The sequence below is a fragment of the Xyrauchen texanus genome, chromosome 6, assembly GCF_025860055.1.
Source record: "Xyrauchen texanus isolate HMW12.3.18 chromosome 6, RBS_HiC_50CHRs, whole genome shotgun sequence".
Lineage (NCBI taxonomy): Eukaryota > Metazoa > Chordata > Actinopteri > Cypriniformes > Catostomidae > Xyrauchen > Xyrauchen texanus.
Window position 1 is genome coordinate 17,751,320 of NC_068281.1, and position 23,510 is coordinate 17,774,829.

The 23,510-nt window shown below is 39.6% G+C and overlaps 1 protein-coding gene across 3 annotated transcripts in view; it reads right to left on the minus strand.

The window, feature by feature from the left end:
- The window catches only part of astn1 (astrotactin 1), a 449,912-nt gene that overhangs the window by 132,680 nt on the left and 293,722 nt on the right, over positions 1-23,510 (minus strand). For all 3 annotated transcript variants that reach the window (XM_052129056.1, XM_052129055.1, XM_052129054.1), the window contains one exon: positions 12,539-12,727. In XM_052129056.1, coding sequence (XP_051985016.1) covers positions 12,539-12,727 — 189 coding nt within the window. The remainder of the gene's footprint in view (positions 1-12,538; positions 12,728-23,510) is intronic.

Below are 23,510 nucleotides of genomic sequence, written 5' to 3' on the forward strand. Positions count from 1 at the left end.
ACAGTATATCTCTGTAAATCATACAAGAGTATAAAAAGAGACTCTGCAATGATGTTTAAAGATAAATTTGTTCATAAAAGTTTGGAGTGTATCAATCGGTTCACTATAAACTGCAACAAACTATACTAAACCTGTTTAAACTACATTAAATATGTGTATATTTTATGTTTTGACTAGTTTTAAAATCCAGCATTCTTTAAAAAATTTAAATCCACCATTCCACCTCACAAATTCAGTCTTTTAATTGCTTGAGTGGTGCTGTGGTCAAGAGTCTAAATTCACTCATATAATTAACAAATAGCCTCAAATAGACAAATTAGTGCTCATTATGACAGAAAAGGGAAATATGTCCTATTAAAAAAAGTGTGATTCAAAATACAATTTTCAAGACTGGATGAATGCTGAATGAATTTGCTACTATGAATCACAAATTTCAGTTTGCCTCTTCAAATTTAAAACAAATGCTTACCCTACACATAAATACAAAAACCCATGCCCACTAACATACAAGGTTATAGCCTTAGGACAATTATTAACTATCAAAAGTTATTTAACAGACTCTTCTGGTCACTGAAATTTGGATGAACTGAACAGTTATTGAGCATGAAAAAGCAATACCTGTCAGGACAGGCAGTACAGAATCACAGACCCTTTTGTGGTCTGAAAAGAGAGCTTTTTAAAAATAATTCTAGCATAGCAATGGCAAACCATTTAAAGTTTGACTTTAAATAATAATAATAATAATAATAATAAAAAATAATTTTGCCTAATTTCGCTTAGGCATAATTCATTTTTTTTTTTATTTCCTTTAGTTGATTCATGAATATTTAGAATTTCACCCTACATGATTAGATGGCACAATTCAGCTCCATAAATGTTGTGCTGTTTAGGGCCAGGGTAGAAGGATGGTTTACCACCAGAGTATCCAGAGAGCTTATTACTCAAAGCCAAAGAGCAGGACCTTTTACTGAGACACAGGTGGTATTAAAAACCCAGCCCTGTGTCTCTTCTCCTTGTCACTGGATTTAACAAACACCTACCTTACACCTGTAATGTTGAGTTAGGCAGATCATCCTTGGGTTTTAGGCAGATCAGTGACAAAATAAATAGATAAGTGGGACCAGGTTTGCTGAGGAATGGGTAGTGGTTCTAACAGTCCTGCAGGTAGCTGACATTGTGTACGGGATTGTGCATAGGTCTGACAGGCACTTACATAGTTATTGACGTCAGAGGAAAGTGTTGGCTACAAGAAGGAGTTCCTGACTAAAGTGTTAGTATGGTTAATTCAAGGGTATCCAGAGGCGAGTGACGTGTGAACCCTTTGAATAATTCTGTTGCATAGAAGAGAAGGAACGTACACCTTGCCAGTGGAACACTCAGGAGGGGAAGGTGCTTCTTGTTGAACGCGTTGAATCTCCATGATCTCCCACCGGATGGTTGCGATGATGATAGATGTAGGTAGAATTCTCTCTGGACTAATTTTAATCTCAGCAGATGCATACATGCGTGACAGAGCATCGGCTATACTATTCCTACTCCCTGGGCAATATGTGACTGTACAATCAAACCAAGTGAAGAAAAGTGCCCATCTGGCCTGGCGTGGATTCAATCTCTTGGCCTCCTTGATATATTCTAGATTCTTGTGATCGGTGATGACTTGAAAGAAATGCAGTGTGCCCTCTAGCCAGTGCCTCCACTCCTCTAGAGCAACCTTAAGAGACAGTAACTCCTTGTTCCCGAAGTCGTAATTGTGCTCTGCTGGTGTTAATTTCCGGGAGAAGAATGTACAAGGGTGTAGATCGCCTGGGTTTCCATGACGTTGGGAAAGGACTGCACCAATTCCATAATCAGAGGCTTCAACCTCTATGATGAAGGGAATTTGAGGGTCAGGATGCTTGAGAATGGGAGCAGAGGTAAAACTATTGAGGGTGGTTGATGCTGCTTCAGTCGATGCCAACTTCTTGGCTTTTCCTTTAAGGAGAGAAGTGATAGGTGCAGCAATTGTACTGTAGTTACAAATGAATATGCGTTAGAAATTAATGAAGCCTAGAAATTGTTATATCTCCTTTACCGTGGTGGGGGTGGGCCAGTCAATGATGACTTTGACCGTGGTGATATCCATCTCCACTCCAGAGTGGCTAAAATTGTAACCTAGGAATATGGTGGAAAGGACATGAAATTCACACTTCTCTGCTTTGACAAAAATATTTTTTAGAGTAGACTTGAGAAGACATTTCGGACTTGATAGATTTGGTCCTCCATAGATCAAGAATAGATTAGGATGTCATCTTTGTAGGCAATCACATATTGATATAGGAGATCCTTTAAGACCTCATTGATGAAAGATTGGAAGACGAGTTGGATAATCCGTACGGCCTTACAAAGTATTTGTAGTGCCCCCTGGTGGTGAGAAAGGAAGTCTGCCATTCATCACTCTCTCCATTCTGATGAGGTTGTAAGCAGACCTGAGGTCCAGTTTAGTGAAGTATTTGGCCTCTCGTTATTGTTTCAGAGAAGGAATGAGTGGTAGTGGATGACTGTTTTTGACAGTAACTGCATTGAGTGCACGATAGTCAATACAAGGTCTTAAGCCGCCATCTTTTTTGCCAACAAAGAAGAATCCGAAAGCAGCAGGATAAGTAGATGGTCTAATAAATCCATAAGATAGGGCCTCACCAATGTACTCCTCCATGGCCTTGGTCTCAGGGATGGACAATGGGTAAACACGGCTCTTGGGTGAAGTGTTAGAAAAAAGAACAATGGCAAAGTCACAGGATCGATGAGGAGGTAACAGGGTGGCCCTCTCTTTACTAAAAAACCCCGCCATGTCAGAATACTCATTGGGGACATTGTTTGGCAATGAAGGGAGGTTCTTGGTGAGATGAGTTGTGCAGACAGTAAATTTGGGTGGCAGTTCCAGACAGTGGTGAAGACAGTGAGGAGACCAATGGATTAAGTCCTTGTTCTTCCATGAAGACTGAGGTTTGTGAGCAGATAACCGTGGATATCCGAGAATAACTGGGTTTCGTGGTGAAGAAATGACATACAGTGTGATTTCTTCAATGTGAAGCAAACCGACTTCAAGTTTTATAGGAAGAGTTTGGTGAGTGATATGACCTTTCCCAATGGGACCATCATCGACAGCAGTTAGAGTAATAGGTGGTTCACACTTGGTTGTGGGGATGTTCAATTGCTTCACTCTGTCTTGATGTATCACATTGGCAGCAGCTCCAGAGTCTATTAATGCTGAAAAATTATATTCTTTGTTAGCTATGGACAAAATTATGGGTAGTGACAAGCCTTGGATTGAAGCAGACAAACTGGTTAATCCGAACGTCTGCTAGCTGCCTTGAGACATCACACAGGTCACATAAACTTCAACACATATAGACTGTATCACCTAGATATCTCATAGAGACTGTGTCTGTTCCCCGAACTACGAAACACAATACCCTCACAAAATCATTTAGAAAAAATTTGATTAAGGTCAAACTTGAACAAAACAAACAAATAAAAAATACACATATAAAAATAGGGCTACTAAACATTAGATCTCTTTCTACCAAAGCACTAATTAATGAAATGATTACAGATCATAGATTGGATACACTCTGTTTGACTGAAACCTGGCTTAAACCGGATTCATATATTAGTTTAAATGAATCTACTCCCCCAGGTTAATGTTATAAACATGAGCCACGTCTGAAGGGTCGAGGAGGAGGTGTTGCTACAATTTACAGTGAAGTTTTTGGTGTTACTCAGAGGACAGGATATAAATGTAAGTCTTTTGAATTAATAATGCTTAATGTGACACCGTCAGATATAAATTAAATATCTATGTCGTCTTTTGTCCTTGCTACAATGTATAGATCACCTGGGCCGATTCTGATTTCCTTGGTGAATTTGCAAATTTTTTATCAAATCTTGTAGTTACTGTAGATATAGTTTTAATTGTTGGTGACTTCAACATTCACATGGATAATGAAAATGACACATTGGGATTAAGATTTATCAATATTCTCGACTCTCTTGGAGTCATCATTCAGCTAATGTTACTCAATCTACACCATGCTATAGTTCAGGGAGAACTATTCTTTCGACCACTAAACAGCTAACAAAACTTATCGAAACATCAAAAGCCACAACATGTTTGTTAGATCCTATACCAACTAAGCTCTTAAAAGAGGTATCCCCTGTAATCTCAGAACCTCTTCTTAATATCATTAACTTCTTGCTATGCTTAGGACATGTCCCAAGAAACTTTAAAATTACAGTTATCAAACCCCTAATAAAGAAGCCACAACTTGATCCTGGAGAACTGGCTGATTTTAGACTGAATTCAAACCTCCCATTTACGTCAAAAATACTAGAAAAATTAGTATCCTCCCAAATATGTTAATTTCTACAGAGAAATGGTATATACAAAGAATTTCAGTCAGGATTTAGGCCTCATCACAGTACAGAGACTGCCCTTATCAGAGTTACAAATGACTTGCTCTTATCAATAGATCGCTGCTGCATTTCTCTTCTAATGCTTTTAGATCTTAGTGCTGCATTCGACACGATAGATCATGACATTCTCTTGAATAGGCTAGAGAATTATGTTGGCATTTGTGGAGTTGCATTAGCATGCTTTAGGTCATATTTAGCAGACCACTACCACTTTGTCTATGTAAATGAGGAATTGTCAGACAAAACAAATGTAAAATATGGAGTGCCACAGGGATCCGTTTTAGGGCATTTTAGTTAACTAAAATAGAAATATGATCACATTAGCCCCATTTTATCATCGTTACATTGGCTACCTGTTAAACTCCGTATTCATTTTAAAATTCTGTTAACTACATACACAGCTTTGAATGGTCTAGCTTCGCAGTACTTAAGTGACCTTCCACGCTATATTCCATCATGTTCATTACGATTACAAAATTCTGCAATAAATTTAATGGCATCTATGCTTATATTATTTTATTTGTTTCCCAGTCTCAACCTCGGGACTCCTATCCTGAGGTCACCAGATCTGGCTGATCCAGCACCATTCATGCTTCCTGTTGGACTCCACTGCTATGTGTCACCGAATGATGATGACTAAATGCAGCCGGTGCCAGCCAAACATCACTTCAGTCTATTATGATGGACTTCCGAGGATGATCTGATGCCAACTCCAACCATAAGACATGGGATACTTCATATGCCATTTTCTGAACCTTGGATTTAGGATCGGCCTCACTGAAATTACCAGCCAGGTTGCACTGCGTTTCTCATCCCTGATGTCTGCAATCACCTCGGTCTATTGGTGGACTACGATCTTGAAATGGAATGCATAGTCTAACAATTGCCAAAAAAAGCCTTCATCAGCCAATTAACAAGGACAATTGCACCTATGTGAACTTCTGCAGTTAATCCAGTATGGATTTCAAAGACATTGGTCATTATTCTTACAGTTCAAACAAAATCGATGTTTAAACACTGACCCTTAACACTTACTTAGTTTAATAATTTTAAACCATGACTTTAACTATACATAAGTAATATTTACATTATATTATGATGTTAGCCAGAGGGGAACTGGCCCCCACAGTGAGTCTGGTTTCTCCCAAGGTTATTTTTCTCCATTAATCAACATCTTATGGAGTTTTGTGTTCCTTGCCACACTCACTTTCAGCTTGCTCACTGGGGTTATTAATACAATTATTATTTAATTACTTATTTTTAAACATGAGTAACAATCGTATTTTATCTAATTACACAATGATGATTCATTGACATTATAGACATTAGTTTTATTGTCTGTTAATGCCTGATCTTCTGTAAAGCTACTTTGAAACGATGTGTGTTGTGAAAGGCGCTATACAAATAAAATTGACTTGACAGAATGTAACTCACTCGATAATGTTGTGAAGAGATGGTAGTAGATATGGCTGAGCAGTTAGAACAGTGATGACCTTGTTCACCACAGTAGAAGCAGAGGTTATGACGTAAACATCTACGTTCATCTTGAGACGAACGTTCATCTTGAGACAAACAAGTTTGTCCTATTTGCTTAGTCTCTGTAGCTTGCTGCTGACTTGGTGCTTGAACTAAGGTTGTAGGTACATGGCATGGCGATGAGGTGTTGAAACATGGTTGCAATTGCATGATATTGTCTAGTCTGATAGCGAGAGTAACATTCTGAGAGAAACCAAGGGAGTTATCTCTGCATACTAATTCTGCCTGGAGTTTTATTGACGGATTAGAAAGAAAGATTAAATCCACTCTGTGCTGCAAGAGTGCGAAACTGTGTTGTGTGGTCAGAAGCAGATTTACAACCTTGGCGTAACGGAGTAAGTTGTGTGCCTGCATCCATGCCTCCCGCAGGGTATTGAAAAACATTGTGATTTAACACCATACAATGACTGTAAGACTGCTGAACATGTGCATCATGATCCCAAACAGCCGTAGCCCACTCTAATGCCCTTCCAGTTAGTAAAGTCATGATGAATGAGCATTTCAACATATCTTGGTTAAACACATCAGGTTGGTTTGAGTAATAAATTGAAAACTGTTGTAAGAAACCAGTACAGTTATCAGGAGAGCCATCAAACTTATCAGGAAGAGCAAATCTTAACGGATCATGGCGTGGTGCATTAAGAGACCGAATAAACTGTGTTAGCTGGTCATTGCTGGCTTGTAGCACTGGCAGCTGATGTTGAAAACCTATGAGTACCTCATTCTGATATTTGATGGTAGAAAGAAGTTGGGAGACATCCGCTGGATCCGAGCCTGGCAAAGTATTCTGTAATGTTGAGGTAGGCAGAGTGGATTTTATTTGCGGATATTTATTGGAAGGCTTCAACAAATAATACAGGCAGTATTCCATAAACGTATTCCGGTCACAGGTTTTGGGTCAAAACACAGGTAAATTGGTCCACAGGCAAACAAATCCAAAAAAGTAATCTAGAGACGTAAATCCAGTAAATGTCAGCAATGGTCATAACAGTAGTCCGAAACAATGGCAGAGAAACAAACGCTTGGTAAGGCAGAAAACTGTCAATACTTTGTAATTTGGGAGTGTGAATGCAAGGCTTATATAGAGAGCAAACAGGAACTGATGTGACAGGAAAAGGAAGCGATAGAGTTCAGTGGTGAGGGCTCCTTCTGGTGGATGGGAGTTCAGACGTTACAACACCCACTATACACTCAATAACCAATTCAATTTCACATACCACATCTCAAAGACAGCACAATCATGTAGATTTGCACTCTACAGTATCAGGAAGATAAGACCCTTCCTCTCTGAACATGCCACACAACTTCTTGTTCAGTCACGTGTCATAACTAGACTGGACTACTGTAAGGCTCTCATTGCAGGCCTCCCTGCATGTGCTATTAGACCCCTGCAAATGATCCAGAATGCAGCAGCACATCATGTCTGGAAAATGGAAAATGTATCATCAGATGCATAAATAAAACAATATAGTTTTATTATAGTTAATAAAACAAAACAGCCCTGGGAAAAAGTAAGCATATGGCATATACATGGGGATGGCCCAGACTACACCACTGATATATATATATATATATATATATATATATATATATATATATATATATATATATATATATATATGATCTACATTTAATGCAGTAATGGTGTTGTGACCATGTCAGAGCCTAGCAAAATGAAGAATAATGGAGTTTTCAGGTAGGAAGGAAAACTCTGTGATTTAAGGCCATCCGTCAGAAACGTTTTTGTGAATTGCAAGGTGATGCCCTTGGGACAAACGCAAAATAGTCCATTCAACCTTGGGAATAAATGGTGTAAGAGTTACTGGGCTGAAACAGTAGTTAGAGAAGGGCCATTATTTATCTTACTGATACCAAAAGTACCCATGTAAAGATGGATGGCTTTGAATGCCCCTGTTTCAACAAAACTGAAGTGTTCAAAAAGAACTGTGATTTTATTTTATTTTAGTCAGGTCTGATTTGTTAGCAAATCACTCTTTTGATTAGGGGTGCACTAAATGCTCAAGATTGGCCAACGATCTAAATCGGTGGAGCTTCTGTCTATTAAAAACAAAGTGTCATTTTTTTTTCATAGAATAGAATGGTGTTCTTTTATAAATTCTTACGTCTTGCAAAGTAAGCAAACTGTGGTTGGTTGCTTTACATAACCATCAGAATTTTATCATCAGCAGTAATACGATGCATAGATGGTGGTAATGCACTATTTTAGTTTGTGATCTGCCATTACAAAAGAAGAAGAAATACGCTGCATGATTCTGAGCAGCAGACAGCTTCAAGTTCGTCAGACATTTTTCTGGTAGATGTTTGCCTTCTATGCAATAAAGAAGGCTATTAGGTATAATCTGACCAAAACATGATGTAGCATTTGGTCATGCTACATCGCTACTTGCTGGAAAAAGTAGTTAGCTACTGGAAACATTTTTCTGATTTATAAGTAGTTGAGCTACTGTCAAGCTACTGAAAAATTTTGTTAAGTTAGTAGCGTCGCTTCTTGTAGTTAGCTACTGCCCAACACTGCCAATTTATCTTACTTTAATGGCAGAGTTTTTATAGTTAAAACAAGTGAAAAAAATCTAGTAAAGTAGTAATCCAAAGTATTTAGAATACGTTACTGACCATGAGTAATCTAACGAAATACGTTACAAATTACATTTTGCAGAATGTATTCTGTAATCTGTAGTGGAATAAATTTCAAAAGTAACAATCCCAACCCTGCATATAACTTGTAAAATATAGTTTGTAAAAGTGTAGCAAAGGGCACATCATAAAGAAAAATTGTTGATCAGATCGGTATCGGGCGATTTCAGTGTTAAAAATCTGTGAGCGGTACAGGCCTCAAATTTACTAACCTGTGCACCACTATATTTGATTTTTTTATTTTCTAACCAGTGTCTACCATAAGTCGCTTAGGATACAGTGTTAGCTAAATGACAATTTAGAGCACAACTAATGCATAATTTTTCCCCTCTTGTTGAAATGACCACACTGAATTTCCGTGCTTGACCAGTTTGATGCATCCCTGTTAGTGCTGGTCTAGCTGATGGACTAGCATGGACTTTTTGCTGGTAGCCCGAGGTTTGTCAAATAGCATTAAGAAGCTTGGTTGGGAAACTCTCAATTATGTCTAATTTTCTCTGTTATAACTATCTACTTAGTGCTGGAAATACTGTATCTCCTTATTCCTTAAGAGAATAATAAGTTTTATTTTATATAGCGCCTTTCCACAAGCTCAAGAACACTTTACACATTTAACAGGACATTAATATACATTTCAACAAAAGTTACAATATCAATTACAAAGGGGGAAATAAAACATCAGTCAGTAATAGACAGATAATGCACATATAAAAGACGTGTTTTAAGCTGAGATTTAAAGATATACATAGAGGAGATGTCACATTGGCTCTGAGGTAGAGAGTTCCACAGTTTAGGTGCAATTACACTGAATGATCTCCCACCAAAGTGGATAGACGAAATCTAGGGACAGACAACAATTTGGAATCAAAAGAATGAAGAATGCATGCTGGTGTGAATGGATGCAGCAGATCACATATATAACGAGGTGCCAGATAATTGAGAGCTTTGTATGTCAGGAGAATATTTTTTTACTTAATACGGCATGAGACAGGCAGCCAGTGAAGTCTAAACAAGTTAGTGAGAACTCCAGCTGCAGAATTTTGGATGTATTGTAATTGGGCAAAAGTTTTAGCTAGTAGGCCAGTAAAGAGGCAGTTACAGTAGTCGAGACGTGATGATATGAAAGCATGAACTAGTGATTCTGTATCCTTCAAACTGAGACTGGGGCGAAGTCGTGCAATGTGACATAGATTGAAGAAAGCAGTTTTAGTGATGGTTCTACTGTAGGCTTCAAAAGTAAGAGATGTATCGAAAGTGATTCCCAGAATCAATATTTCTTATAAGTGTTTGTGGCCCAGAAATGATCATGATCTCAGTTTTGTCAGCATTGAATTTGAGGAAATTACTGTTTAACCAAATTTTTACATCATTGATACATTCAGTTAATGGGCTGATGGCATGTGTTTCATCAAAACGTGTGGATGGAGAAATCTGGGTGTCATCAGCATAGAGGAGGAGATCATTAATAACCTTCAAGAGAGCAGTTTCAGTGCTGTGGAATAAGCAAAACCAGATTTGAAGGGGTCATAGAGATTATTAGCTGCAAGTTGTGATTTTAACTGGGATGCTACAACTTTTTCTAGAAGTTTAGATATTAAAGGCAGGTTATAAATAGGATGATAGTTTCAGAGGGAAGATGGATCTAAGTTGGAACCTTTCAGGGCTGGTGTAACAGTAGCAATTTTAAGATAAGTTGGAACTTTGGCAGATACAAGAGATGTATTTATCATATGCGAAATAGGTGCTGTAATGACTGACTCGCGATGTTTAAGAAGGCAGGTTGGGGCAGGGTCCAACGGACAATCAATATAGAAACTCATGAGCACACATAACAGCCTTGAAAGGATTTGATGACAAATGCTTGAGTTCATATTGAAATCTCTGACATTTTAGCAGAGCATGTGACATTGTTGAGATCTCTCTGTAACTTATGGAGTGAACGTATGAACAGGAGATACGTTTTTTTCTAATTTCTAATTCTACAATAAGCAAAAAAGAAAAAAATATATTTTTAAGATATCTAATTTGTGATTTTTATTCCTCTGGGGACATATGCTGGTGATCAGTTTAGTCTTTTTAGCAGGTCCATTGCTAATTTGCCTCAAGGTCATTAGCAAAAAATGGTGATGAGGCCAGAACATGGTGAACTCACTTACTCCAACAACACCTGTACAATGACTGGGTATTAGATTGTCACACTGTGGACCATTGTAAAGCATTCAATAATGGCAAAGAAAGAAGCTGGTACTGGCTTGACAAACATTTAGAAATTATTATTGACACTTTTCAGTGCACAACAAGACATTTCAGCCGTAACATTCAATACACACTCTGCTTTCAGCAGACACGTTCAACATAAAGGCACACACAACACATCACTTCATGTGTATCTCTCTTCCTGTCTGCCTCTGTGTCCTCTCCTTAAATACTCCCACCACCCCTCCCTGAAACGCGAGTCTGGTGTGGCACACAGGTGGAATTCATTCACCACTTATCTTCCTGACCTCGCTCTGCCAAGATGCCGCTCAACCCTGCCCTGCTTGCCACAACCGTCTACAGCTTCACTTTGTTTTCATTCACCTTATTTCATTCTGTTCACCTTGTGTTTTTATGGCGGAAAGGAGAGCACAGACTAAGGCCACTTTTATGCCTTGTTAAATAACCTTGCAGCTTATTTCACAGTTCCAGAAGAAATGTCTGTGTAGATCAAAAATGAATTTTTTAATGGTCAAAGCACTGCTATTTCATGAATGCCTGCAGGCACATTGTTGAAAAGGTAGCCTTGAGCATAGAAATATGAATTCCGAATGGTACGGTCACTCTATAGATGGCCTAAATTATCTGCAGAGGTTTTGGGTCTTTTATTTTCTAACTTTTGTTTTCTTTCAATTTAAAGCTGAAAAGTGTCATTTTTTTTAATGTTGAAATACTGTCTCCTATCCCAGTTTAATATGTACAACTACACTCATGGCTTTAAGTATTGTAGGTTAAATTCTTAGAAAATTGTAAACAATTTTGCTTTGTGGCACTTTCTGCATCCCAATTAGCTCGACATATAAACATATAAACCAATGTCTGGGTTTGGGGTTGGACTGTCTATGCGTTCAACCAATTGAAGGTGGGGGGGGGGGGGGGTGTTTGGGAAAGTTGTTTTAAAACAATCATTATTTTTGCAATTCTATTTGGTGATGGTAGTGGTGAAGAGATTACCCACTTAAGCTTTTTATATTTGTCCTAACTGACTTTGTACATAAACATGGGCTCAGCTGAGTGGAGCTGGAGCATAGAAAAACTAGGTGATGCTGGCCAGGGGCCTCCTGTGGATGGAGATGGAGCAGCGTTGGCCTGCATTCAGCTTTAGCCAGCCAACCAGCCAGCCTTTTCAGATCTGCCCTCGACCCCTTTTATTGGCTGAACAGATGTGACCAACCTCCCAGGAACCATATCGATGTTTGAGTTCCTCTGCTCCCATCCACATCCTCTCTAAAATATAGTTTATGTTCTGACTGAACCAAACTTTGGATGCACCAGAAAAAAATTCTGTCTAGACAACGGTGCATTATTTGTGCATTATTTAATATAAATTGTTTGTGATGTATGAATATATAATTACTTTGTACTGTAGGGTTAGGCTATATAATTTTGCTCTGTCACCTCACACAATTCTTGATTCCAATTAAGGTATTTCTTGAAGCACTGGCTAGCAACTGGTATTGTATCTGAATCCAGATATTACATTGAACATCAAGTAACACCAACATAGTACTAAACAAGTTTAGCATTCAAAAGTGTAAACAAAATGTCCTTACAATCAAACATTGAAATCAGCTACTAGCATTAATTTAATCTAAAGCAGCAAATTACATTTTATTATACAACACAAATGTAATCTTACCTTTGCTGATATCCTGAAACTCTAACCACAGCTGGCGTTGGACTTGCTTGTTGGGGTACCATATAGTACAGGATTCCTCAAAGCCATACACTGCCTCCTGGATAAAATGGTTGCCAAACTCTTTTAAAATGGAAACGAAGTCACTGCGGAGTGTGGCCCCATCCAGCGAGTGAACTGCTGAACTGAAGGCTGAAGTGGAAAAGTAAAAAAGAATGGAGAAGGAGGGAGAAGTCATTTAAAGATAGGATGTTTCAGAGTATCACATTAAATTATACATTCCATTTAATGTCTCAATAAAAGAGGTGAAGCCATATTGATAGACCAAACAGGAGAGCAAAGACTCAAAATTGAGCTGTGGTGAAGACTTCTTGATTGTATAACAGATAATTCCAACTATCGGGAAAGTAGTAAATTCTGATTGGATGAGTCACATTCAAGCCGTTGCAAAAGACTATACAGGCACACCTGTGACAACACATTTTATATTACTGTGCCAAGTTTCAACATTGCTTGGCAACCACAAACAGCCGATATTGAAAAAAATAAATATGTTACTTGGTGGAAGAATTGTTTATTCAGAATTCAGGTATTTTATCCTGTAGGATGAATCTCATGTTTTAAAATTACCTTCTTTCTCTGTGATCACCCGGAGATTTTCAACAGCAGAGCCAAAGACATGATGTGCAATTTTAATGTTGATATTCGGTTATTCATTTAAACATTTATAACTGAGATATTGCTTACTTTGAGGAAGATAAACAACACTCTTACTTACATATTTTCATTTGATTAATAACATGTTTTATCCAATACACATTCATATTTGTTTTGTACTATACATATCAATTTAAGAGGTGAAGCTTGTGAAATGGCTGATATGGGTTAAATTAAATATAAATGGTAAATGGTCTGCACTTATATAGTGCCTTTTTAACCATAGCGGTATTCAAAGCCCTTTACACTGCGTCTCATTCACACACATATTCACACACCAATGGCTACCATGCAAGGCGCTAGCCAGCCATCGGGAGCAACTTGTGGTTCAGTGTCTTGCCCAAGGACACTTTGGCATATGGAGTCATGTGGGTCAGGAATCGAACCACCAACCATGTGATTAGTGAACAACCCGCTCTACCACCTGATTCACAGCCTACCAATAATACACTTATTTGTATTTATCTATCTACAACCTCAGTGAGCAATGCAATTGAACTCTAATACTACAATAGTAGGCCTATGAACTGCAAACAATAAGACTCAAAACAAGGATTAAAAAATTATTGAGATAAAATATATAGTACTTTATTAAACATGTAGATTATATGCAGAATAATGAAATACAAAAATTACAATAATAAACAGTTTATTAAATAATTTATTTGGAAGTAAAGTTATAATTGAGCGATGGTAAAATGCTAAACAATTTAATATGCATTACTTTGCTATGAAATTTGTACATTACAAACAACCTGAGATGAGCATACATTCAAAGGGAACCACAGATTTAATGTTTTAAAGAGGCAGTTATTAATTGTCTACTCTGTTTAAACAGACTATCTGCTAAAAGGGCAATGGAAAGTAAAAACTTGTACATTTCTGTGACTGGTGTAAAAGAAATAAGAAAACAATGGCACCCACATATTAAAGGATGCAGACTTGAAATTATAAATTTTTGTATTGTATGTCAGACCTGATTCTTCTTCACCTCCAGTCAGAAGAGGAGGATCCTATTCAGAGATGACAACGACTGAAGAGAGGTAATTTACACCAGGAGAATTTCAAGCCATTCTCATAGCCTTGCCATTACTGTAGAGACAAGACCCAAACACTGAGTTCTGGCAAGAGTTAGATTCCTTGTTTAAAGAACATCAAATGACTTTGAGAGACATTCACATCATTGTGAAAGCTAAAACCCTAAGGGATTGATGGGAACAATTATCATCCTCCATAACAACTGCCCAATGGACGGACTTGTGTACAGGTGGCCAGGGAAGACCACTGGGTCTCTAGCAAGCTTTGGATGAGTTTTGAATAGAATTATTCCTTTCAAAACAGTGACATTGATTATGCAAAAAGATGGTGAATTACCCGATTAATATGCCCTACATAAATTCCTATGAAAGGTGGGCTCTTTGCTCCAAAAGATACCCGACAATGATGATAAACAGTTCATAGACACATTAGTGGATGGATTTGGCGCAAAATATCAACAAGCGTTATCACTGGGGGTCAATCCAGGTGACACATATGACCAAATCCTGCAATGGGCAGGTTGCCTAGATATGGCTATGTGATCAGATAAAGAAGGAAACAAGCAAAACCGAAAATGAGTTGCAGCAGTTCAATCTAATATATACACATATAGGAGACTGAAGGTTTTTGGAAACTGTGGAAAGCGTGGTCACTACAGAAAGGAGTGCTGGGCAAAGGATGAGGAGCAGAAGGTAATGGCCCACCATTTAAACAGGTTGCTCAAAAATGCTGATCAAACCTCGGCGACTGTGGACTGAGACACAATTCCTTCAGCTCATTGAGGGGATCATGCATCCACAATAGGAAATTAGCGGCCTCCTGTACAAGGAAGACAAGAGACAATCGCCTTTTTATTTACACATTAATAGGGGGCCATCAGTGTGAATGTTTGGTAGACACTGAAGCTGCCATTTCAGTAACCTACCTGGACCTACCCACCACAAATTAAATCATGGAAGTTGAAGGATTTGGAGGAGGCATCAAAACATTTTGCAAGAGTATACCAGTACCTCTGCAAAAACATGTAGATGAAGTCTTATGGAAATCTTTTTGGGTTTGGCCAAATTCACAAGGAAGCCTCATTGCCACAACAGCAATTTTAATACCACCTGAAGATAATACATGCAGTATAAGTTCTGTTGGTGCTGCCAAACCAATCTCCAGAGACTGGGGAAAAGAAGGTGTATGTGATCTTCTGTTCAGCTTATATTCAGACATCTGAGCTAAACACAAGCTAGATTACAGGAAAGCTAACATAGATCCCATCATCATTGAGGGACATTGAGTTCCCCACAAACAATACCCTATATGACCTAAAGCAAGACAGGCCATGGAAGAGATAGTGGCAGAATTGGAAGCCAAAGGGATTGTCAGACAGGCTTCATCCACCACCAACAGTCCCATCAGGCCTGTAAATAAATCTGACAACTCATGAAGGTTAACAAATGATTTCACAAGACTCAACAATGTAACCCCAAAACCACATCCCATTGTGGCAATCCAGCTACCACTCTAAATTACATTCCTGGAAATGCAATAATATTCACTGTGCTGGATGTGTTTCGGCGTTCTGGTCAATACTAGTTGATGAAAGATCTCGGGGAAAACTGGCCTTCACTGTGGGGGTGAAACTGTATGTCTGGAATGACTTCCACAAGGTCTCAACCTCTCTCCTGTTGTTTTCCATCAAGCTTTGGATCAATTCCTAATTTAACGAAAAGATGCCATTGAGCGTACAGGAAGCGTTTTCCTCCAATATGTTGATGATCTGTTGATTACAAGCCCTTATAAATACAGCCAAATAGCTGGAGTAAACATTATTCTGAAAGCTTTTAGAGATAGGGGATTTAAAATCAACCCTGACAAAGCACAACTGGCCAAAGACAAAATCATCTAACTAGGCCAAGAGATATTTATCGAAGGGCAGAGGATGAAAACAAGGCTGGTGGAGGCATTGCAGCAACTTCTGAAACCTCTAACCGTCACAGGAATGTGAAAGGTGATGGGACTTCACTACTGCCATCAGTATGTACCTGACTTTGCCAGCATCACCAGCCCTCTCATTGACTTGTACAAAGGAGGGAAGCCTCAAGTGGAAATGATAGACTGGACACCAGTGGCAGACGAAGCATTCACTACCATGAAGGAAACATTTATGGGATAAATGTTTCCTTCTGGGATTTCCTGATGGTCACCTGCCATTCCATTTATGGACCAAGGTGGGAGATGAATTCTACTCAGCAGTGCTATATCAAAAGCCAGGTGATCAATGCAAACCAGTTGGTTACATTTTCAGAAAGATTCCAGCTACTATGATGTGAACAGTTAAATGATGGGCAAGAAGGAGGCAGGAATCGGCAGAACAGTAACAAGGTTTAATGATATAACTCTACTTAAAAAATTATAAAACATAAGGACACACAGACACACATGCAGCACGGCCATGTTCTCTCTCTCTCTCTCTCTCTCTCTCTTGAACTGGCGTCTCTGGCTCCCCTTTATCTCACTCTCCCACTGTTCAGTTGATTCAGCACCAGTCATGCACCCACACAGCCTGGCCAAGCACCCCTCCACGGCACACTCCTCCCCTGCCCGATTCAGGCTGGGGGTGCCACTGGTCTGACCTACTCCTCCCACTCCCCGAAATGAGACCAGCCTGCCTCACAGCCAGCATGACGTCTCTTTCAGGGCCTGCAAGCAGCATGAGTCTTCGATCACTGCATCGGAGAGTGCACTGGCGATGTTGGATGCCAATGACTCGACTGGGCTGCCACCTTCAGGTCTGCCCTCCCATTCTGATGCTGATGCAGAGCTGACTGGAAACCTCCACCCACACCCTGGGTTGATGATTGGTTCCTGGGTTAGGGGGGCCCTCTCGGCCATGGATTATGTCGTCTCTGGGGACCAAAACCTACAGTGCCACTGGACAGGCCGCCTCTGCCCTACATGCCATGGCCATACTGCAGGTACACCAGGAGAAGGCACTAAAAGAACTGCACGTGGGTAGTGCTGCAGGAGCTGTGTTCGGCGACCAACCTCGCCCTCTGGGGGATGAAGGTCACAGCACGAGCGCTTAGGCAGGCGATATCCACCTTGGTGGTCCAGGAGATGAGGGACCCAGATAAAGGCCGCATTCTCAACGCGCCCATCTCCCAGATCAGACTTTTCGGAATCACCGTTGAGGATTTCGCCCAGCAGTTCTCAGCGATGAAGAAGCAAATGGAGGCCATCCAGCGGGCTCAAGATCCCGCACCCCGTCTGCTCGCCGAAGGCAACCCCCTGCGGTGGCGAAAGCCCAGATGGCGCCGCCTCAACCCGAGCCAAGTTCTCTCCCCCAGCATAGCCCCTAAGACGAACGACCCAGGCATCGAGATGCCCGCTACAGAGCTGGTATCCAGACCACTCCATCCATCCCCCGCTGGAGGGCCAGGAGGTAAATCCTTTGTTTCTGTTTCTCTTTTGTTCTCCCGAACAGGCTGCGGTACCCACGGAATCGTCCCCTAAGTGCCCGGAGCTTGGAGGAGTGGCTAACGCTTTCCAACCTATCGTGGGTACTGGCCAGGACCATCCGACTCGGCTACACTATGCAGTTCGCCAGGCGCCCTCCCCGGTTCAGTGGCGTCCACTTTATTTCAGTGCAGGGCGAGAATGCTGCCACCCTGTGTGCGAAGATCGGGACCCTTCTTCACAAGGGCGTGAGAGAGCCTGTCCCTCCAGCCGATAAAGGGAAAAGGTTCTACAGCCCTTACTTAATCGTGCCAAATAAAGGCGGTGGGTTGCAGCCAATCTTGGACCTTCGATTTCTGAACCAGGCCTTACAGAGTCTCCCATTCAAGATGCTGATGCAGAAGCACATTTTGATGAGCCTCCAGTATCAAGATTGGTTTTCGGCGGTAGACCTGAAGGACGCATAATTTCATGTCTCAGTTCTACCTAGACACAGACCCTTCATACGATTTGCTTTGGACGACCAGGCGTATCAGTACAAGGTCCTCCCATTTGGCCTGTCCCTGTCCCCTCACGTCTTCACGAAAGTCAGAGGCAGCTCTTGCCCCGTTAAGGGAAGTGGGTATCCGCATACTCAACTACCTCGATGACTGGCTGATTCTAGCACACTCTTGAGAGTTGCTGTGTGCAAACAGGGATTTGATGCTCAGGCACCTCAGCCGTCTAGGACTTCGGGTCAACTGGTAAAAGAGCAAGCTCTCCCCGGTTCAGATCATCTCTTTTCTCGGCATGGAGTTAGACTCAGTCTCGATGATAGCACGCCTCACAAGCGAGCGCGCGCAGTCAGTGCTGAACTGCCTGAAGTCATTCAGGCAGAGGAGAGTGTTTCCACTGGAACACTTTTAGAGGCTCCTGGGGCAGTCACACAGCTCAGGTTCATGCATATGAGAACGCTTCAGCACTGGCTTCAGACTCGAGTCCAGAGATGGGCATGGCACCCCGGCACACATCATGTAAATATCACGCTGCTCTGCAGCCACTTATTCAGCCCTTGGACAGTCCTCATGGGCACTGGCCAATGGTACCTCTCCACCAGACATCTGCAGAGCAGTGAGCTGGGCAACTGCAGTAAGCCGGTCTCTGTGTTTGTAAAGTCCCCCCCCCCCCTTTTGTGGCAAGACCTACCACTTCACCTCTTCCATGTGTGGTTGCTGAGCCCATGTGTCATATTGCCACATGTTGAACTCCCCTTTTGGACAGGATGTGGTCTCCACAGCTCTCTGCTGTGGTATGCTTAAATACACCCTTAAAATGTATTTTCATCAGAGAAAGACAGAGAGAGAGACAGAGAAAGATGGGAAAGACAATGAAGTTCATCGCATAACATCATTATAATAGAAATGTACTTTCTCTCCAATGTCTGATAACTAAAATAGTTAATCATTTTTTTATTTCTTGGCAAAGTAACTGGTGTTTGGCTCTGTGACTTCACAACGGGGAAAAATACATACATTCAGAATCCTCACTACTCACCATGATAGTTTAATAAAAAAATACAAAAATCTTTTACATTTTCAATAGAGTGACTGTACAGATTAATAAAAAAATACATAAAATAAGTGTGCTTCACTGCACTTTTCAAATAACAGTGTTGCAAGAAATAGAGAGAAAACATTATATGGCAGTGCTCTGTGTGCAATTAAGTCATCTGGGGAACAAGGGAAGAATAAAAAGCAAGGCACTGCTGAAGTCTTCAGCTCTTTTGTGGAGGATGATATTTAATCATCCTACACAACAACAGCAACAACAAAATATCCAGCATAAAATGAAGTGCATGCTTTAACATAATTTACATTTCCTTACAGTACTGCAGAATGTAAATGAAATGTTTACAAGTACTTTACAAAGTCTTTGAAACATTTGTTAGAAAACACGGCTCAGTATATTGTATGCAAACAAATCATGTTTATTATCTTATGAAACTTTTACTTGTAAAGATTTGAAAAGTGCTTGAACAAAACATGTTATTCATATTGTGAGAACATTTTCTGTGAATATTTATAGAATGATCAGAGGAACGGTCTGGTTTAGCCTGCTGATTGTGAGCAAAAGTAAAAGATTTTCTCTCATGACCTTGATGCCCAGGTTTGCATTTCACCTCAAATGAGAGGATTGGGAAAGGGCAGAAAAGAAGTGGAAAAACTATAAAATTAAATCTGAAAAAGTAAAAACTTCCACTTTTCAGTCAGATGAAAAATGAATACATTTAATGGTAATGGGATGAGAAGAGAGGTAAGTGATGCAAGCAAGGAGAGCAAGGAAATCACATTTTAAAGGCCACTGAGGCCATTTATTAATAGGGAGTATTACTTCTAGATCTAAACTAGGGGTCCGACATCTGCTCATTAAATATACAACATTCATTAAACAAATGAGGCAAATGCTCTCACAGTGCAAAAACAAGCCCAAAGTCAAGTAATGTGACAAAGATGCTTGGCCTCTTTATTCATCTTTGAAAGCTGGTCTTCTGCGTTCTTAACAGACCCCATGAAATGACTTGACAAGTGAAGTTTTCGTTTCTTTGTTCCTGTCATGTATTACCCTGTCGTGTTTCACCTTGCTCCTTAGTTTTCACTTTTGTCCGTTATTTAATTACATAGTCTCCTTGTTAGCGTTAGTGTTCACTGTCATTATTCTCACCTGTGTCTTGTTTGTAATTATCCTGCCTCGTGTGCATATTAACCCTGTTTGCCTTCCACTCTCGGTCGTTTGTTGAATGTTGATGTTCGCTCCCATGCCCGTGTTTCCAGTGTTCCAGCGTTTTTTGTGTTTTGCTTTCATTTTACCCATCATGGTTGTTTTGTTTGCTCCTGTTGTGTCTGTTCATCAATAAACCGGCATTTGGATCCTCAACCTTTGTCTGCCTCTGTCCTCATCCGTAACAGTTCCAACAGGAAGTTGGAGCAGGACATAATAGCCAATAGCTTTTAGATTACACTCTTAGAAGAAAAGGTTCCATATACAACCCAAAAGTTTCTATCACTCACTTTATATTGGGTTCCAAATATAAAGTATCTACACAGAACCTTTTTTAAGGGTTCTGTCAAACGAACCATAAATGGTTCTTTGAGCTAGGTTGTACTTTAAATGTTCTTCTGGTAATTAAATAATAATGTATATGCTAATTTAATAGTTTATATACAATATCACAAAGAAAGTGAAATAACCATTTAAAGACATTTAAGGATTATTAAGTAAAGAATTTTTAATCGATTGTATTTACAACACAAGCAATAATTATCACAATTCATCATGCACTATGATAAAAATCATAAATATTAAATCAACATAAATTTACATTATAACCATAAGTAAGATTAATAACAAGTAAAAATAAAGTAAAAATAAATAAAAACAAATTACCAATGAAAAGCTGCTAAACAATTTTAGCACTCGGGCAGATAAAGTATAATTTTATTTATGTATTTTTTGCCACTGGTCTAATGCACTGAGTGAGGTCTTTTGGATTCAGAAAATTTTACAAAACTTCACTTCACTTATCTATCTCCATGTCATCAATTTGATGCCGACTGCACTGAGGGGTCTGGACACCATATGAAAGATCAGGTTGAGGATGGATGTGCTGATCAATGTAAGTGTGAGAATCATTTAAATTCTGGATTTAACACAAGTTAAGCTCAATTGACAGCATTTGTGGCATAATGTTGATTACCACAAAAATGTATTTAAACTTGTCCCACCTTTTCTTTAAAGAGAGAAATATTCAGTTACAGTGAGGCACTTACAGTACAATGGATGTGAATGTGACATTTTATATGAAGATTATCATTGTATAAAAAGCACTTGCATGTATTCTTCTGTTAAAATTCATGAATTATTTGAGCTGTAAAGTTGTTTAAATTTAAATTTTTACAGTAATTTTAGGGTTTGTTGACATATCATCATGGCAATGAAGTTGTACAATTTACTATAACTTTGCACAGCAAAGTTAAACCCATGTTTAAACCCATGTTAAAATAATATGGCATTTTTAATAATAATAAGATAGATGGATGGATGGATGGATGGATGGATGGATGGATGGATGGATGCGACGGCATGTCTAGGAACCGGCAAGCAATTTCTCTCTCTCTCACACACACTCTCTGTCGCTCTGCCTCACTATTTCCCACTCCCCTTTCCCTCCTCTCGTCTCTCCCAGGGCTCCAGAAAGGCAGGGAAGAACTGCCGGTAGGTATGGCCGGAAGGGCAGCGTCCCCACTACAGGAATAGAGGGAAGGAGAGTGTGTCATGCCAGAGGTGTCCCCGGGTGATGGAGGAGTGTGATGAGGAGGAAGATGGCGCAGGGCCTTGAGGACACACAGCCGGCCTTGAATCAGTCTAATCAGCCATGAGGGGGATAAAGATGAGCCGGAGCCACTAGTTTGAGAGAAAGAGATGCACGTGGCCACGTTGCATGTGTGTCTGTGTTTGTTTATGTTTGTTTTATGTTGAGTTTCTTATTAAACTTTGTTTACTTTTCAGCCGGTTCCTGCATTCTTCTTGCCAATCCTTTCTCTGTTACACATGTATATTATATATATAAATATATACTCTGCTTATGTTCATGCTGTTCTAAACTAAAGTGTAAATGCATATGTTTTAAGAGCTACTGTATGTGCGTCTCTTACACACCAGAGCGCTGTCTTTTTTTTTTTACATGTTAGCCAGCAGGTGGTGGCAAAATATTATTTTTGTTTGTAATATGAGCCAGTTAGGTGATGTGAAGTGAATCTGAATCAGTCATCATTTACATACAACCATGCTCCTTTATCGCTTGTATTACTGCTACACTACTAAAGCTAGAAAATAGATTTAAACCACATTAAATGAACAACTTCAGCATTAAGGCTCATTACAGCTGATAAACACAATATACTGATTCATTACAGAACTCAAGGAACGTACCTCTTACTGGAGTTTCCACATTGGAGGGGAACTACTGTGCAAAATGGTGGAGAAGATTGCAGTTTCTATAGTGAATGACTCTTGCACACCGGCTACTGCGAAATAGGGAGGAATACCCCTGCTTGGATGGCTATTTTTCCACTGAGAAAGCTGATATTCAGATAGCTGACAGCATCTCTGCTTGGGTGTGGCTACAGGTGATCGCACATGCTCTGTCTCTCACACTCTCTCTCTCTCTCTCTCTCTCTCACACACACACACACACACACACACACACATCCTTGTTTATCCAATAACTTGGTAGATATTATTTCTGAAGTGACATTTTTTAATTACTAACGAATGTTGAACGCATCATTTGGTTTGAATCAGCAACGGCAGATTCTGATCCATCGCGTAAGAAAGTAGTTCCATGCACAAATGCGTTTTTATGACCGTACCCAGTTTTTCCTATTCTTTTTATTACTTGTTCATTGAACTGTTGTATTTAAGCAATATCACACTCGTAATCATGCTATATAGCCCTAAATCAGCAGTGCTGTGATTATTGTTTGCTGTCTATGATAATTATTTGCTACATATGAGTCAAGAATAGACTATACCGAAGATAAAACTTTTTATCTAAAAGAGAAAGGACATAGGATCTGATGATTATTTGTTATTTATCCTTTTCCAATCAAACCAAAAGTACATTGTATATATAAAACATTTCTGCAGTATAAAATGCAAATGCATTATTTTATATATTTTTTTAACGTACAGTACTTCACATTCAAGAATCAGAACTAGCTGTTTTGCTCCTATT